General features: G+C 28.7%; 13 protein-coding genes across 13 annotated transcripts; 5 read left to right on the plus strand and 8 right to left on the minus strand. All coding sequences in view use genetic code 6, as the record gives it.

Annotated features, from left to right (window-relative positions):
* Positions 1-105: 105 nt before the first annotated feature.
* Positions 106-720, minus strand: SS50377_22600 (uncharacterized protein; the record flags this gene model as incomplete). Its single annotated transcript, XM_067906488.1, has 1 exon — positions 106-720. The coding sequence occupies one exon, from the start codon at positions 718-720 to the stop codon at positions 106-108; it is 615 nt and encodes a 204-aa protein (XP_067765756.1).
* A 74-nt stretch (positions 721-794) lies between these two features.
* SS50377_22601 (Ribosomal RNA processing protein 36) lies at positions 795-1247 on the plus strand (the record flags this gene model as incomplete). The annotated part of the gene is made up of 1 exon (XM_067906489.1): positions 795-1247. The coding sequence occupies one exon, from the start codon at positions 795-797 to the stop codon at positions 1245-1247; it is 453 nt and encodes a 150-aa protein (XP_067765757.1).
* A 455-nt stretch (positions 1248-1702) lies between these two features.
* Positions 1703-2107, plus strand: SS50377_22602 (uncharacterized protein; the record flags this gene model as incomplete). Its single annotated transcript, XM_067906490.1, has 1 exon — positions 1703-2107. One exon carries the CDS (start codon positions 1703-1705, stop codon positions 2105-2107), a length of 405 nt encoding a protein of 134 aa, XP_067765758.1.
* Positions 2108-2285: 178 nt separating this feature from the next.
* Positions 2286-2693, minus strand: SS50377_22603 (Zinc-finger of C2H2 type-containing protein; the record flags this gene model as incomplete). The annotated part of the gene is made up of 1 exon (XM_067906491.1): positions 2286-2693. One exon carries the CDS (start codon positions 2691-2693, stop codon positions 2286-2288), a length of 408 nt encoding a protein of 135 aa, XP_067765759.1.
* Positions 2694-2939: 246 nt separating this feature from the next.
* On the minus strand, positions 2940-3437 carry SS50377_22604 (Cysteine-rich membrane protein 2; the record flags this gene model as incomplete). The annotated part of the gene is made up of 1 exon (XM_067906492.1): positions 2940-3437. The coding sequence occupies one exon, from the start codon at positions 3435-3437 to the stop codon at positions 2940-2942; it is 498 nt and encodes a 165-aa protein (XP_067765760.1).
* A 1546-nt stretch (positions 3438-4983) lies between these two features.
* SS50377_22605 (uncharacterized protein) lies at positions 4984-6534 on the plus strand (the record flags this gene model as incomplete). Its single annotated transcript, XM_067906493.1, has 1 exon — positions 4984-6534. The coding sequence occupies one exon, from the start codon at positions 4984-4986 to the stop codon at positions 6532-6534; it is 1551 nt and encodes a 516-aa protein (XP_067765761.1).
* A 600-nt stretch (positions 6535-7134) lies between these two features.
* On the minus strand, positions 7135-8721 carry SS50377_22606 (uncharacterized protein; the record flags this gene model as incomplete). Its single annotated transcript, XM_067906494.1, has 1 exon — positions 7135-8721. The coding sequence occupies one exon, from the start codon at positions 8719-8721 to the stop codon at positions 7135-7137; it is 1587 nt and encodes a 528-aa protein (XP_067765762.1).
* A 381-nt stretch (positions 8722-9102) lies between these two features.
* On the plus strand, positions 9103-9588 carry SS50377_22607 (uncharacterized protein; the record flags this gene model as incomplete). Its single annotated transcript, XM_067906495.1, has 1 exon — positions 9103-9588. The coding sequence occupies one exon, from the start codon at positions 9103-9105 to the stop codon at positions 9586-9588; it is 486 nt and encodes a 161-aa protein (XP_067765763.1).
* A 56-nt stretch (positions 9589-9644) lies between these two features.
* On the minus strand, positions 9645-10223 carry SS50377_22608 (uncharacterized protein; the record flags this gene model as incomplete). The annotated part of the gene is made up of 1 exon (XM_067906496.1): positions 9645-10223. The coding sequence occupies one exon, from the start codon at positions 10221-10223 to the stop codon at positions 9645-9647; it is 579 nt and encodes a 192-aa protein (XP_067765764.1).
* A 60-nt stretch (positions 10224-10283) lies between these two features.
* SS50377_22609 (uncharacterized protein) lies at positions 10284-11117 on the minus strand (the record flags this gene model as incomplete). The annotated part of the gene is made up of 1 exon (XM_067906497.1): positions 10284-11117. The coding sequence occupies one exon, from the start codon at positions 11115-11117 to the stop codon at positions 10284-10286; it is 834 nt and encodes a 277-aa protein (XP_067765765.1).
* A 62-nt stretch (positions 11118-11179) lies between these two features.
* SS50377_22610 (uncharacterized protein) lies at positions 11180-13552 on the plus strand (the record flags this gene model as incomplete). The annotated part of the gene is made up of 1 exon (XM_067906498.1): positions 11180-13552. One exon carries the CDS (start codon positions 11180-11182, stop codon positions 13550-13552), a length of 2373 nt encoding a protein of 790 aa, XP_067765766.1.
* A 664-nt stretch (positions 13553-14216) lies between these two features.
* SS50377_22611 (Copine I) lies at positions 14217-14963 on the minus strand (the record flags this gene model as incomplete). Its single annotated transcript, XM_067906499.1, has 1 exon — positions 14217-14963. One exon carries the CDS (start codon positions 14961-14963, stop codon positions 14217-14219), a length of 747 nt encoding a protein of 248 aa, XP_067765767.1.
* A 120-nt stretch (positions 14964-15083) lies between these two features.
* Positions 15084-15458, minus strand: SS50377_22612 (uncharacterized protein; the record flags this gene model as incomplete). Its single annotated transcript, XM_067906500.1, has 1 exon — positions 15084-15458. The coding sequence occupies one exon, from the start codon at positions 15456-15458 to the stop codon at positions 15084-15086; it is 375 nt and encodes a 124-aa protein (XP_067765768.1).
* Positions 15459-16200: the final 742 nt, after the last annotated feature.

Here is a 16200-nt window from a genome sequence, read left to right on the forward strand (position 1 = left end):
TCGCAGCCGGGTGGGGATTATCCTTTATATGTGTATATACGGGTATTTCACCCCTTCCACTAGCTTTTCCCTTTCCCTCCTTAAATCTAAAAATTCACGCCGCGCTCACCAGCCCTCGAACTCTCCCACCAGGTCCCGCACCTCCTCCGCCATTCCCGCCTGCTCCTCGCGCTGGTGCTCGTACTCCGAAAGGTCTAGGTCCAGGTCGAGCGCCCCGTGCCGCCGGCCCAGCTGCGCGTACACCTGGCGCACGTGCTCCGGGATCTCCCGGCACTGGCGCGCCAGCTCGGTGATCTCGTGAGGGTTCTCGAGGCGTATGCGCGCCTTGATTGCATTCTGGGTGCGCTCTGGCATCAGGATGTGCAGGAAGTTGATGTTGAGCCCCACCTGCCGGATGTTCTCGCGCAGGGCCGCCACGTCCTCCGGCGACCACTTGTTCACGATGCGCTCCTGCGGCACCAGGGACTGGATCTGGCGCTGCGTGCGCTGCTTGTTGCGGGACGGGATGCGGTGGAATGCCGTCCCCGTTGCCAGCTAGGTCTTGCGCTCCTTCTGCTGCTTCTCCGCATCGAACAGCTCCAGCTCGAAGTCCTCGTAAAACGCTGTTTCCTGGCGTTTGTCCTCCTCGTCCTTCTGCTTCTTCTGCTCCGCCACCATCGCCTTGAAGATCACCAGGTTCGCCTCCTCCTTCTTCGTCTTTTCCAATAGCTGGGCGAACATTTACAATAAGTGAATAAATAGTACATATAAATTGAATGCTCCCTCTTTCATTCCTTTTATTAATGGATGCTCCGATGAAATTTTCGGCTAATAGACCAATTTCATTACAGCCTAAAGAAAAAATTATAACATAGACAAAGCATCATGATCCCAGGTTTTCTGGTGAAAAATTAGATAAATCAAAAATTTATGAAAATTATTCTTTTATATCTGAGATACGATAAAAAGAATATACTGTACTCGCATAATAATCTAAATCTAAAAATGCTTCGGATGACTTAAAAAATGCGTTTAACAGAACTAAATAAAAGTTAGGATAATATAAGGCCCATCAGGTCTAAATTGATTTTAAAAATCAACTTAAAGAAAAAGAATAAGAGGCTGTCGTTAATGGTAAATAACGATATTTCATGAATAAACGGGACGAACGAAAAATAACATAAGCTGTCAGTTTTAATTAATAAATGAAAAAAGGAAAAGGAATGCGTAAACTTGAGCGAAAAATGGAGGCAGTTGATAAGAAGTGATATTCCAATTCACTCATTTCTAATGATAAGCATTTTTTATATATCTTACAAAAATGTAATTTTGGAGTATGTTATATAACTACTTAGGATAATTAAAATCAGCTGAACTAATCTTATAGTGAATGAAATTTTTTCTTTTATTTCTGGTAATGATAAAAATTCGGCTAAAATTACACAAATTTGAACCTTGTTTGGTGTAAACTTAATATTGGTTTTTCTAACTAATATTTTCACTATTAAGAATTAGATAACTGCTGTAAATGCTGTTATAATAAATGTATTATGAGAAGAAATAGAGCATACTGCGATATTCGCAACTTCAATCAATGAAATTGTTAATGAAATGATGACTAACATTATTGAATTATGAATAATTATTACACTAATATTATATAATATTAAATTTATTTTAACTTGTGAAATAATACTTTATTTATATTATTACTTCGATTAAAATGAAAAGGACTGATTACTCTGAATAGTTTTCTGTATTTACTAATGCATAGTCTAAATCAATAACAGCATTCCGTAAATTGAATAATATATTTTAATAACATAGTATATTAGCATAAAAAACTTAAGATCGTAGTGTATGGCAATTAGCTGTTTCCAAACAAAAAAATATACATATTCCACGTAGACTTTTAGATAATAATGGAGAAATTAAAAATGTACTAGATACTTTCGAATATTTGTTTCCAGAAGTAGAAAAATATACTGAATTAGAAAAGGCATCAAACTTAGTTGAGTAAATTTAAAAGAAATCTGTTGATCCTTACTAAGATATTTATATAAGTAAACGAAGGTTTAGTTAACTTCTTATTACTCAAGATGCAAGAATCAATGAAAACTAAGAATGATTAGAAACTGATCGTTTTAATATCAAATTAAATTTATCACAAACGCATGACTTAATATGAAATGCATTTATTATATTAGCAGTTATAACTCTATTTTTTATAATATTTCATTTAATTCTGAAAAATTATATTATTTTTATTCAAAAAATTATTTAAATATTCTAATTTATACTGAATATCACTAGGTTACCTTCTCAATTAAAAATGTTTTCGTCTTTACTCTTTTAACTCTAATGTTATCAGCGTATTTGATTCCAATTCCTTTATATCCAATTCCAGTGAAAACAACTACACCTTCCAGTTATTTAAAAAAGAAATCTCCAATTGATAGTATTTCTAATTTTATTACAGAATTTGTTTCTTCTAACTCATATTGGATTTCGTTCTTTCTCTAAGCTGGCTTTTAATACGTTTATTGTTTATGCTTGGGGCTTATAAGGTGCAATTTATATTAATTTTCTGAATTATGTTTTGTTCTACACTATTCACAGATAAATTATCCTAGATTATTCTTTTTAATAACTTGGATTTTATTTTTTGTATCTTTATTCATATTTTATTTCATTAATTTATATTTATTATTCATTATATACTATAGATATATACAACAATAATTTAAATGACAACTCATATGTAAATTTAATTATTAAAGTCAGAGATTAAGCATGTTTCAATAGTTTATTCAGTCTAAGTACCACTATATTACTTCAACATATTATTTAATATATCGATAATTTCTTATCGAATTAAATAATAAATTAATTTTATATAGTAAACATATTATAAGTTACCCTACTATCACTTTTACAATAACTAATGAAAATATAATACATCATTATCTTTCTTAACGATAAATAAGATTGTCTTTGTAATAAGCTAATTTCTTTTTCTTGGAAATAAAATAGAATATCAAGCTAACAATTATTCCTAAAATTACAAAAAGAGTTATAATGCTTCCTACAATTGCCCCGTTTGATAATTTTTGAATGGGAAAACAAAAACTATCAATTTGTTCGTATCCTTCATCACATTAAGTACATAATCCATCATGAAATATATAACCTAACATGCAAGAGCCACACCGTGTTTAGTGCTCACCACTACATGTTTTACAATGATTTAAAGCAGAATTACAGTTACAATCAGTTATCTATTACAAAGTTCCGCATATAACACTTTATCCATTAATACATGTATGGTTAAATTAGTTACTACATTTTTAAGCACATTCTTGTTTTATGGTAAATTCACTTTCAATGTTGCATTATAAGCATTTATAATTCGGGGAGCAAGAAGAGCAAAACTATGGACATATGTTTTACTAGCTCATTACTGGAATGAGTAATAGATTATGTGATGTAATAATATATTATTCCACTTTATTATAATAGTTCTACAATTACTGATTTAGGTTATTATTTGAAAGTATGTTTTAAACTATTATTTGTATATAATAATGTAGATAATAAAATATTTTAAGCAAAACTTGTTTTTAATAATTAAAAAATCATTATTTACTTACTGTTTTATCCGGATACTTTAAGCTACAGTTATTTTAAATAATCTTTAAAAAATTTTTTTTTTCTTATTTTGAAATTTTAGTAATATTGACTATTTTCAAGTTAGAGAAAAAGAAGCTAAGGTCTTTATTAAGTTTTTAAATATTACGTTTATATAAAAGTAATATATATTAATAACTAATTAATCTTTACATCTACTAATAATTTATTTGAAGTTTAAAAATATAAATCTAATTGCTTCAGTAGCTATTCTCCTTGAGTTTCCATATACATCATATTTTTACCGTAACTTATAATATAAATTAAAATAATATCTCAAAATTATCTATCGATATTAAAATTTATAATATAATATCTAATAAAGAATGAAACCTAAATATTAATAAATTGAATTCTTAGTAAGATATACATTGCAACTAACAAAATATATTTATTCATGAAAAGAAAAAATATTATATATAATAAATTTAAATAAAGAATGAAAAAAATTAACTAGTCTCTAATAATAAATTGATATATTATATATTAACGAATAGTATTACTTTTACTTTTAATATAAACAAAAATAAATTAACTTTAAAATATACAAAATGCATTTGACTATGCATAATAACTATTTCTTTGTCGAGCTTTGAATACCTAAAAATAGTTTCTAATAGAATTAGAAAATTTACTTTAAATAGCCATCTAACTATATTTGATCATCAAATTTTTTAACGTTTAGTTTCTTTAATAACTAATTAAATTTACATATGTAACCATTAATTATTTTGCAATATTATAATTAGTAATTTATTAAAATTATTACAAATATATAATATAAAGTATTATTTTTAAAAGAATAAAACCAATTATTTTATATCTAGATAAATTTTTCAGTAAATATGCTACATATATTATCAAAGATTGTTCAATCCTAACTATATTTATTTAATTTGAATACTTATACTTATAAAAAAGAGAACCTAGTTATTTCTACTTCAAAATTAATATTATTTAATAATTAATTAGCAAGTAACTTATAATAAAAGCGGATAAAGTATTATTTATAATAACATATTAATGAGTACGCTAATATATTTAGTTTAAAAATTCTAATATTACAAATATTTATTAATAAAAATTAAAAAATCTTGTTAGCTTCTTCTTTTTATGATGATTGATAATTATATTATATAATTTAAAACCAATAAATCGTTTAAAACGAAAAATGTATACGACTAAATTTAAATATTTGTGAAAATATATTCCATATTAAAAACACATTTCAGATAAAGTTTATTATCATCATTAGTTTTACATATTATAAATATTTTATTTTAAAGAATGATTATATTATTATTTTTTACATGCTAAATGCAGTCATCTAGAGTGATACTAAATCCTCTGACCAATAGAGTCATATTGATAACAACGCCACAAGTGAATCTAAAACCAAATGAAAAAATAACTTGCTCATCATAAAGTAATTAAACAGCTATTTATGAGGTTTAAATAGGAGTTATTTTATTTAGATCTAATTTTCAGTTTTATAATGCATTCTAAAATGCTGATGTTGAACTTTTCCCGTAAAATGGTGCTAAAACTGATGACGCTAAGAAATTTGTGATTGCATCCTACTAAATAACATTTCTAGATAATAATTAAATTTAATAAGGAGTAGTTGGATAACTGTTAGAAACATATTATAATTATAATGAATGTATTTATAATCCTACAATATAGTTTACAACTTATAAATCAATACTTCCGAAAATTGAAATAAATCCAAACTGTAATGTAAAGAGTACAGGAGATCCTTACTATATATCTATTTTAAATGGTGATAAGTTATATACAAAAACAATCGAAAAGGACAAATTTGATTTCACGAAATTGGTACTATAAGGGATGGATTGTGCAAGTGGAACAGATGCAGAAAAAAGGTTATGTAAAAATGCTAGCGTCACGATTTCTTCTAGCAACTTTTTAGATTACTAGCTTTACTTGGTAATTCCAAATAAGATTAAAGCTGAAAATGTGTATATCGATTCATACGGAAAAGAATAAAAGATATCAATTGAAATTCCATTTAACCTAGTATTTAGCATTCAGATATAAGATAGAGTTACCGATGGTGATTGTATAAGCTCCTCCTAGCTATCATTTTCTGATAACGTTATTCACATAATTTAAACTAAAAAAACGGATTGCTCATTTTAAGAGTTTTTCGAAAAATAATATTGGATTGTAGCTCAAGATAATAGAGGGTACACATTCCAAATTTAATTTTATGTGAATACACCTTTTGAGTTAGATGATTATGTTACATGCAGTGCGTGGGAGATATCGGATTACGACAGCATGGAGGACTGTTAAAATGCTCTAATGCAAGTATCTGAGCATATAAACCATGTTACATTAAGTGTTATCTACAAAGCATATAGCTAAGACAAAACCTACGTTGGTTCTTACATATTTGCCTCGACGATAATACCGGGAGGAGAATGTGATATTGTACTAACAAGCAAGAGGGTTTGCATAGTATTACCACATACAATATCTACTAGTCGAACATTCGCAACAATTGAAATGAAGATTGGAAAAAGCATTGAAATGTATTAACAGAGATAGATTGACATATCAATATTGGATAATTTTTAATATCCATCAGTAGACAATATTTATTGTTTTAATATAGATTTAAAAACATAAATATTAATAGATTAAATCAGCTTTCAGCAATATTTTGGGTTAGTGTATATTCTTGGGAGCTAGTATTAGATTGAGAATATAAATCCTCTTATTTAAGCTGATATATTTTGGTAAGGATGGTTATTTTTAGTTTCGGGTCTTTTTGTCTAAACAGCATGGGTCATATTAAAAAGTATCTGCAAAAGAAAAAAGTAATTAAAATATGAGCATTGAAAATTACAATAAAAATTATTTTTTAAAGTGTATACCTAATTTTTCGCTAAATTATTACAATTACTGTTCAGGTAATATTAGTCAATTGTTAATCAATAATAAATAATTAAATTTTGTCCACAATCAGTGATATATCTATTTTAAAATACTAAATAATTTATACATACGTAGCTAGAATAATAAAAGAAGGTTTAGTATTTCCACTTGTATTATTAAAATTATAAAGTTAGATTACAGTTTTTGTAGTGGTCATAATAAGGACTTTATTGAACATCTTTTCCCACTAAATATTTATTGAAAGTGTACTATTTTTAACTAAATTAACAATCAGATTATATTCTTAAATTTAAAAAGAAATAATCAAATAGATAAATATTACGAATGATTGCATATAGAAGCAAATAAGATAGGGTATAATTATGCAATATTTGATTTATTTAAAATTTTAGACTATTTGATTGTAGAAATATAAATATTAAAAGTAAATTACTGAGATACTCAAATAATATAATTGATATTTAAATTTCAAGTTATTATTAGTCGAATTCATTGTAAACATCCTATAAATACTAGATTAACGTTAAATTTTCACACGGTAACTCATCCTCTCCATGCAGAAAATACTATATTCCAGCGATCCTACCATTCAAATTATCCAACTACACCAACAATTTTCCCCATATCATCTGCATTCTTCTATAACTATTTACCATACTTGATAAAATTTTCTATTTCAGCTTCATTTAAGTTTCCTACACCTTCTTTTAAAATCTTCATCCAACATATATCCCAAAATATCTAGTCTTTCTTTAACATGTCGATCCTTTTTCGATCAAATCCTCGAATAACATTTTCTAACTTTCCTTAATCCTATTCAGCAGTAACCAATATTCCCTAAAGAAGTGAAATTTATGCTATTTAATTAGATTTTTTATTACCTAGTTTAGCTTAAAAATCCCAAAAAAATCCTCTTACTGCATTTAAATTAGGAGCAGAAACTATTAGAAATTTAATAATCTCTACAAAAATAGGAGTAAAAGGTGAGATCTAGATATGAGTGAAAAGAAGTGAAAAGTAGTTTTAGAATTGAGTCTTATTTTCTTATGATATGATATTTTAAAATCTAGAAAATAAAACGGAATTAGATATTTTTTGCTCATTAAATTCTTGAAGTGATGCATTTAAATAAATAACTGGATTTATAACTTCAACTGTGGCATTTTTATCATTTTTTGATAAAATAAATTTTTACAAATCCATATTCACATAATCGTATTCACACTAAACTCGTAGGCCTTGTTTTGTTGCTGATTTTCGTATATTTTGATACTCAGTTTCTAAAATTGATAAAAATGACTATTTAAATAGGCTAATTTGTTTTTAGACTAACATATCATTTAAAATTTGAACCCGAACCAGATCTATTATATCTACATACGTTTATTTCTCTATAATTTTTAGAACCTTTTTAACCAATTTATCGTTTTGAATTTATACTGAAGCGATTCGAACAGAATTCATAATTTATAAAAGATGTTGATTTTCAAGCAGATTAATTAAAATTTCTACTGGAAAACATCGCCAATGTGTACAAAATGATAAAAATTCTAGCATATTCAATGAAGGAGTAGACAATTAAAATTATATAAATGATTTTAGCATATTATTATAATTGCTTCTAGTTAGACTTACATAAAGTTAGTATGTGAAAACTGCTAAAACTGCTGTAAGATTCTGATTTTAGTCAAAGGATAAAATAAAATCAAGAAGTGGTTAGTATAAATCTAGTGCTTAGAATTTTGTAAAAATTTATGCAGTTTCTGGAATATTAGACTCAGATAGACGGTTTAAAGCTTTAATTAGTTAGTTATAAGCATCTTTAGGAAGAGTAGAAGAATTTGGTTAATCAATTTAAAGGATAATTGGTGATACCTTTTGTGGCGGTTCAGCTATATGAAAATTAATTTATTCTGATTCTTGAAGTTCCTCTTCTTTCTCATATTTTTCTTCAACTGCTTATTTAGAGAAAAACTCATCGTCATCGATCATATTAATATCATCATTGTCAGCATTAAATATATCATCAATACCAAGAAATTTAAGAGCATCATCAACCGATTTCTTATTAGACAACAACATTTCGTCCATTTCTTGTTCGGCATACAGTTATTTAGACTTTTATTTCATTTAGAAGTGAAAATGGCTTATAAATTATTATTATTCATATTTTTTATATAATAATAAATATCATAATATTTATTTTTCTAAATGAAGAGAGTAAATGAGCTTTATAGCTTGTTAGTAAAATATATAATAACAGTTAGACTTATATAAATATTTACATAATTACTCGAATTCTAAATTTAATATAAATCTGAATTTTAGTTATGCCTATATAGCAAGCATTATTATTACTATTACGATTATTTATAATATTATTTTTAAAAATTGTAATATTATTGAAAATATTTTACATAATATCATAGTTAAGAAATATATTAAGTATTTAAACAAATTTTAACATAATTATATATATTTATTAAAACCGCGCATTTTGTTTTTATATAAATGAATTAACCAGATTCTTAGTGTGTAAATACAAACATGCACGAACTTATATCATAGTTTTAAGATACAGAAACTCCAGAGAATGAAATGTTGAATAACTCCTTAATAGATTTCTAAGAAACTGTAGTTTCCTCATTTTCAGCTTTGAGTAAAAAGTTTGATCATGAGCGATCTATATTGACTTAAAATACAGCAAATGCAAATTAAGTTGCTCAATAGGTAAGTTTATTATAAACAACTATTCATAATTATCTCAATAATACTGTGACGGATTCTACTAAAGCTAAACTATAATAATTGGAGAATTAAAACAATAAGCTTGGTGATAAATTAGATCATTTGGAGATTTTGTTATTAAAGGCACGAGTACTACCAGTAAAGCTGGCAGAAGCGTATTTGCGTGAAGATTGGGCGGAAATAGAAAAATATTAAGGTGTATTTTCAGATGTTGAGTTGGAAATTCAAGACCTTGAGGATAAGATGTGATATTTTAACATAATAGTCTACTGAATATTAGCAAATACACAAAACTCAAAGATCATTCATTTTTACTAATTCTTCAACATTTTCTATAAAGTAGCTATCTGCTTCTTTGCGTCAATACTTTGCTGCATCAATATCTTATTTTTTTCTACCAGTGCCCCTTTTTCAGTAATTAACTACTGGATCCGCTCGTATTGTTTTTCCACCTCTTTTTACAGTGAGTTTTGCTCTATCTGGCTGCTCATAAGCGCACTAGACTGCACTGATTGGCTCAGACTCTTATTTTGCTGTTATATGAGGTTTAATTATTTATTTTATGATTCGATAATCTGCGCCTAAGAAACTAGTTGCTTCTTGGCGGTTTTATTTTCTTGAGATTCCTATTTAAGGCTGCTCTGCAGCATTACAAGCTGATCATTTATCACCTTTGGATTGCATTGCTAAAGTTAGGACTATAAATATTAGTTTTCCAGTTTCAAATCAGTCGCGAACTGCATTTACTGTCTAATTTGCAGAAGCAGTTTTTCATGATCGGACGGTTGAGTTTGCTATTTAATGCTGATAGCATCTACAAGTCTTAACTGGCATTCCACTAGCTGTGCTTTAAGCTGCTTGACCAATTGGGCACTATTGTCCATTTATTTTTAGGAATGGAAGGTTCCTTATTATACGAGTTTTATATATTGATATGTAATTTTTCACTTTAGAAAACCAATAAAAACGCCAAAAAGCATAAAAAGCAAGCTAATTAGCAAAAAACACTCATAATTCGCGCTAATAGTTACTTTTCTTGAATTCTCCACGTTAGTGCTCTAAACAACTTGCGCAGCACTCTTTGTGGCGATAATCTGGGCCTCTAAAATTGCGATTCTGCTATGCAGAAGGCGCACCTGGTCCTGGCTCCCGCCCAAATTCTCGTTCAGCGATTCGTTTTATTGCGTCATTTTGAGCGTCTTCGCCCGTTCGACCTGAAGTGAATTTTCAGCATTTTTAAGCTTTTCCTGAAGCTCCAAAATTTCCTTTTCACGCACGTTATTATACGCTAAAACGTCCCTTTGCACTTGAAAATTATCAGGTGAACTCTTCTGCGAAAATGGCGATTTTTCTTACTAAACAGCTTGAATCTGATCGAATGGAGTGGTTTAAATGATATTTGGCTGCTATTCTTTCGAGTTGTAGCCATTTGGAGTGGTTTTTAGCACTGGGCTGTTCTGAACGAACTGCGTGCCGGCAATTTTAGGGGTCTCCCGCTTCGGCTTCTGCTTCGGCAGATGCTCGTCGCAGATCTTGAGGCAGAGGCCAATTTCCGGCACGTTCGGGCAGTGCCTTTGGAGCTGCAAAAGGAGCTCCTTCAGGCGCTGGAACTGCGCCAAAAAGTCCTGCTGCTCCTCCAGTTTCGGCACCTCAGACGCCACGAAAAATCGCAAATTCTGGAGCTGCTGCTCGAAAAAGTCGTAGTTCTTCAGCGCCGTGAATCTTGTTAGGGGCATGTCAAAAAGCGTCGAAATCGCCTGAATGTAGGACAGCTGCATTTTGAAAATTAATATATTATGCTTGAATATGTATAATAATATGAAATAATTTTTTTGTAAAAATGTCGCAGTGCTCGTGCTGTTTGCGGCCGTACCCGCAGGAGTGCTATGTGAAGGTTATCGCACCTTAGCTGGAATAGTACGGAAAGGTTTAATAGCAGGCGCTGTAGGAGCATTCTAGCTCGGTCGTGCATTAGCAGATGTAGTCGTCTGAGTTGATGTAGCGATGCGATTAGGTAGACATTTCTGTTCGCGAATTATGCTAATTGGTAGAAAGCTGTTAAGTTAAGTAGGCTAAATAGGGAAACAAGCTTAAGAGTGTTGAAAATGCTGTTAAATCGTAAGCTGATGATCTATGTTAGTAGAATTAATAAATATATATAAAGCTAGATGAAAGTTCTTCAAATTTACTAAATTTAAGCTCTGGTGTAAAGGATATATATCATAAGGTAGCGTCACTCGAGCATAAACAGCAAAATATTTCATCGAGTGTAGAATCTTTGGTTGCAAGATAAATTATTTTTGATAAGAATGTAACTGAAATTTAACTAAAACATTAATAACTGGAAAAATATGTATATGATTAACAATCTTAATAATAATAATTTACATAATAAATTATTGAATAATAAACGTCATAAGTTAATATGGTATTATAATAATTTTCATAATAGTTTTAATTATTAGGATAATAATAAGAATAAAATTAAAGAATTATTGAAAATCTTGTTAATTTAAAGTCAAATAATAATGAAAAAAATAACTAAGAAATGTAAACTTCTATCATTAATTATCCATAATAAATTGCAGATTTCCCTATACCATAGTAAATAAGAGAATCACAAGATGCTAATTCTTAGTAGTTAAGTAATATTGATTCATTGGTCAACTGTTTATCTGTATAAAATTCATCTTAAAAGTCTTCTAAAAATAGTACACATGATGTTGTTCTGTAGTAAACATAACAAATGAATTAATCTTAGTCTACATAATAGACACAGGTCTTAAATACCTCATTTTAATAATAAATATAGCCAGAAACTCGTTCCATTTCAACTTCACCGTATATTACAAATAATTAAGAATTTTTATAAAACTAAGGAAATTAATCTCATTAATATAGTTCCTCAGGCCCTTTTGATTAAACAGTATCATCATAGACTATTATATATTCACCATAGCCAATAAAATAACGCAATTAGATAGAATCTGTTTAAAATAATGTACAGAACAGCATCTATAATTAAACTAGTTAATCAGATAATAATTTTAAATAGGATAACTATAGCTAGAAACCAGATTAAACTATTACATCACCTACATAATAGATACTAATTCTAGATTAAAACGCTTATAATTCTTATTTAAATTCTATATAAAAACCACCATAATATCATTCAACCTCACTATAAACATCATAAATCCCATAGCTTACAGCATATCCACTGACTGCCACGGACGAAGCTTTTAATCGTCTTAATGACGAGTTAGAGTAAAAATTTAAAGCTGTGGAATTGTCTGATTTTTCATAAGTAAAACACTCAATTTAACTTAAATCAAAGATTAACGATTCTCTGGTATCTTCTATTTAACATCCAATGAGTTAAAATGAAAGATAATCATCACAAAGTTAAAATTCAACTGAATTTTATAAAAAGTCATCAAGCTCCGGAGGATCTAATAAAAGCTAAAATTAAATTTAAATATGCGATTTAACATCTAAAAAGAGTTAAATATCTCTTGCCAATACAACTCCCATGGAAGGTATATTATAAAGTTCATAATCAGCGTAGTAAGTATAAAGATATAAATAAATTGTTGAGCAGAGAGGATAATTTGGAACACCTGATGGTGTAGTTAGCGAAGTTTTTACTTCAGAAGTTGGCAATTAGTAAAGGGAAAATTAGGCATAATAGTAAAATGATAGAGTTTATTCTGGAGGACACGCAGCAAACTATTTTCTACCGAAAGAATAAAGTGTTATCTCTATGATTTAAAACTAAAACCCTTAATCTGTCTCTTTAAATACATCATAATAGTAATATTAGGTTTCGGCACCACACAATAACTCTATGTTGCCATCGGCAGTCTCTCCAGCTAATGACTATGTGATTAGTTCCTAACATGAAGTGGAAATACCAACTAAGCCTATGTAAAATGTTTAACATATACCTCCTAATGTTAATTTAGAAGCACTTTTTGAAAATGTGTTATAAAACAATAGAGAAAGTATTTCTTCATAAATGGAGGAAATCAACTCACTGACAACACAAGCATTAGCGGTAAGTGCAGGATCAGTGTAGACTGAGAAAAGATCGGCATAATAAATTATGCCACTTAAAGAAAAACTACTGGATAAGGTAGATAGTGCATTAGATTACGTAAAGTAACTTAGAAGCGAAGGAAATAGTCTAAATTTCAGTGGTATGGAGTGAAAATAAATATAATTTCTATATTTATTAATTTTCAATCTTAAATAGTTTTGTTCTAAATTTTACATCTTATACTAACCATACTTATTAATATACATTTAATTATAATAATATAATATGTTACAAACCTTTAAAAATACTTGAGTATAATAAAATAAATCGAATAAATTTAGAAAATGAAATTAATTGTATATGGATATAATATTAAAGTAAAGTAAACCAAATAAAGTATTCATAGGCTTTAGTATAATTTCATACCTAAAAAAATATTAATATTATTGTAAGAAACAAAAATTAACATTAATAATATTATTTTTATTAAAAATTTACTAATATAATAACTATATAAGCTAGTACTTATGTTGAATAATATCTAAATTTAGCTGAGTATGTATCAAATTCTAGTTATATAAAATTAGTATTAAAATCAATTAAAACCATGAATTCTATCTATTTTAAGAATAAATCTCTTATTAATTTCAATTATTCATATGGCAACCAGATTGCTTAAGAGATACTATACTATGAATTTTATTATAAGAATTATTAACTTTCCTGATCCTTTCACTAAATTATAGAATAAAATATGCTTGTTATTTTAATTCCATATTTATTTAGCTTTAAGTTACATTATATTACTTTAATTACACGAACTAACCATATATAATCACTACAACATTCCAAGTTCATCAATTAATTTTCTTTATGTAGGCACTTCTCTAAAAAACTCTACCAAGAAGTCACGCTAAGTCAGCTTTGTTTTTTCTTCCTCGCTTAACAAGTTATAATATCCCATTTAATATTGAATTTTTCCGTAATCAACAAAGTGCAAATTATCGAAAATTCGAGTTCGCATGACGTCCAAACTGATGAATTTTTTGTAGCTACCAGCCCCACTACCACAAATAATAAAACTAACAGGAAAACTGCTGCATTTGACCAATTTGCTGTGCGTAAGGCTGGTAACTTCGCAAAAATCGCTAATTAAAACCATCATTATTAAATGCTGATTAGGCGATTATTCAGATTGCTCAATTGCATGATCTAAGACGCAATCGAGCGTGGACTCTTGTTTCCCAGAGATCGTTTTAACGGCATTTTCGACCTCTTCGATAACGCGATATTCGCCTGCAAACATGTAATTTTTGAAGTCTGGGAAGCGCAGGGGGTACACAGCGTCATCGAAGCGGAAAACGGGGTAGATTTGGTCAGCATCGAAAATGTGTAGAATTGCTGCCAAGTTTTGGATAATTTGCGTGTAAATATGCTACTTCGCGAAATTGTCAATTCGGGCGAAATCCAGGTAGAAAACCGACTGGAAATCCTTCGATTTGATCTCCGTCAGAAGCTCCTCGAACGAGCCGTAGTTCATGTTAATTTTGGGCTATCCGCAACCCATTTTAATTTAGTTCATTTATATATATAAATAATATACTATTTTCGGTTTTTTGTTTATAGAATTCTTGGTTTTATCGCTAATATTATGTAAAATATTGTATATAGTTAAAAAAAGGCTCACAGTAATGACTGTTTTTCAGGGCTCTAGGTCGAGTTCGTCGTCATCTTAGTCGTCAATGATTTACTGGACCATGAATCTGCTCGATTTCTGGCCGCCCTAGTCTTTGGATTCGGTCGCTTCACTGAAATTGCGGATTGTCTCAATCGAATTCGCCTTGCTCGAATCGAGGTTTTGGTAGTTCAGGTTTGGCCTAGTTTGGTGCTTCAAGTGGGAGTTGCTGAACTGGTCAGGCTGTTTTCCTGGTGAACACTGCGAGAAATTTCTAATGACGTTAATCGAGTCGGCTTTGGACGAATCAAGATTTTCTTGCTAATGAAATCGGCTAATAGGCTTGCTTTCGGGATCAGACTCATCTGTTGAAATTACCATAGGCAATTTTTTAGATTTCATTAATTGTATGAAGTGTAATAATATTAATATATAAGGATATAATATTGTTATTATAAAAGAGAAAATTATGTAAATTAAATTATATCTAAAATAAAGTAGAATAAGGATTTAACTTGCGAATAAAATCATGCTATTTAACTCAATAATATCTTGTATTTCTAAAATAAGCGATAGAAGTAATTTTAAAATTATATATAGTTATTATATAGGAATTCAATGATTACTTTTATTCACTAGTTTAAGAATATTAACAAATTGAAGTCTTTGGTCTAAGCAAATAGGGATAATACATATACGTTATTAATATGATAAAGTAGCATCAGTTAAAATCAACCGGATATAACACTTTTATAAAGTAAATTGTTTTCTAATATATATTTTTAGTGCATGATTTAATTAAATTATATATACGCTGTATCGTATTTTTCAAATGATTTATTTGCTTATTAGAAATTCGTAAAAAATAATTAAAAAGATGATATATTTTATGTATGCAGTGATTAATTTGCATTTAAATTTATCGCAAATTATATATTAGGCGGTATAATCTTTTTATTTAAATTTTAAATTACTGTATAATCAATATCGGAAATTAAACTTATAAATAATAACATAATATATAATTACTAGTTTAAAACGTATGCTTTATAAAATATACAAAATATATGAAAATTATATTATATTACTACTGATTTATAATATACTATAGTTTTAGGGTAGACTAGAATCTATTATTAGATTC

Source organism: Spironucleus salmonicida, chromosome 3, assembly GCF_000497125.1.
Source record: "Spironucleus salmonicida strain ATCC 50377 chromosome 3, whole genome shotgun sequence".
NCBI classification, from domain to species: Eukaryota; Fornicata; order Diplomonadida; family Hexamitidae; genus Spironucleus; species Spironucleus salmonicida.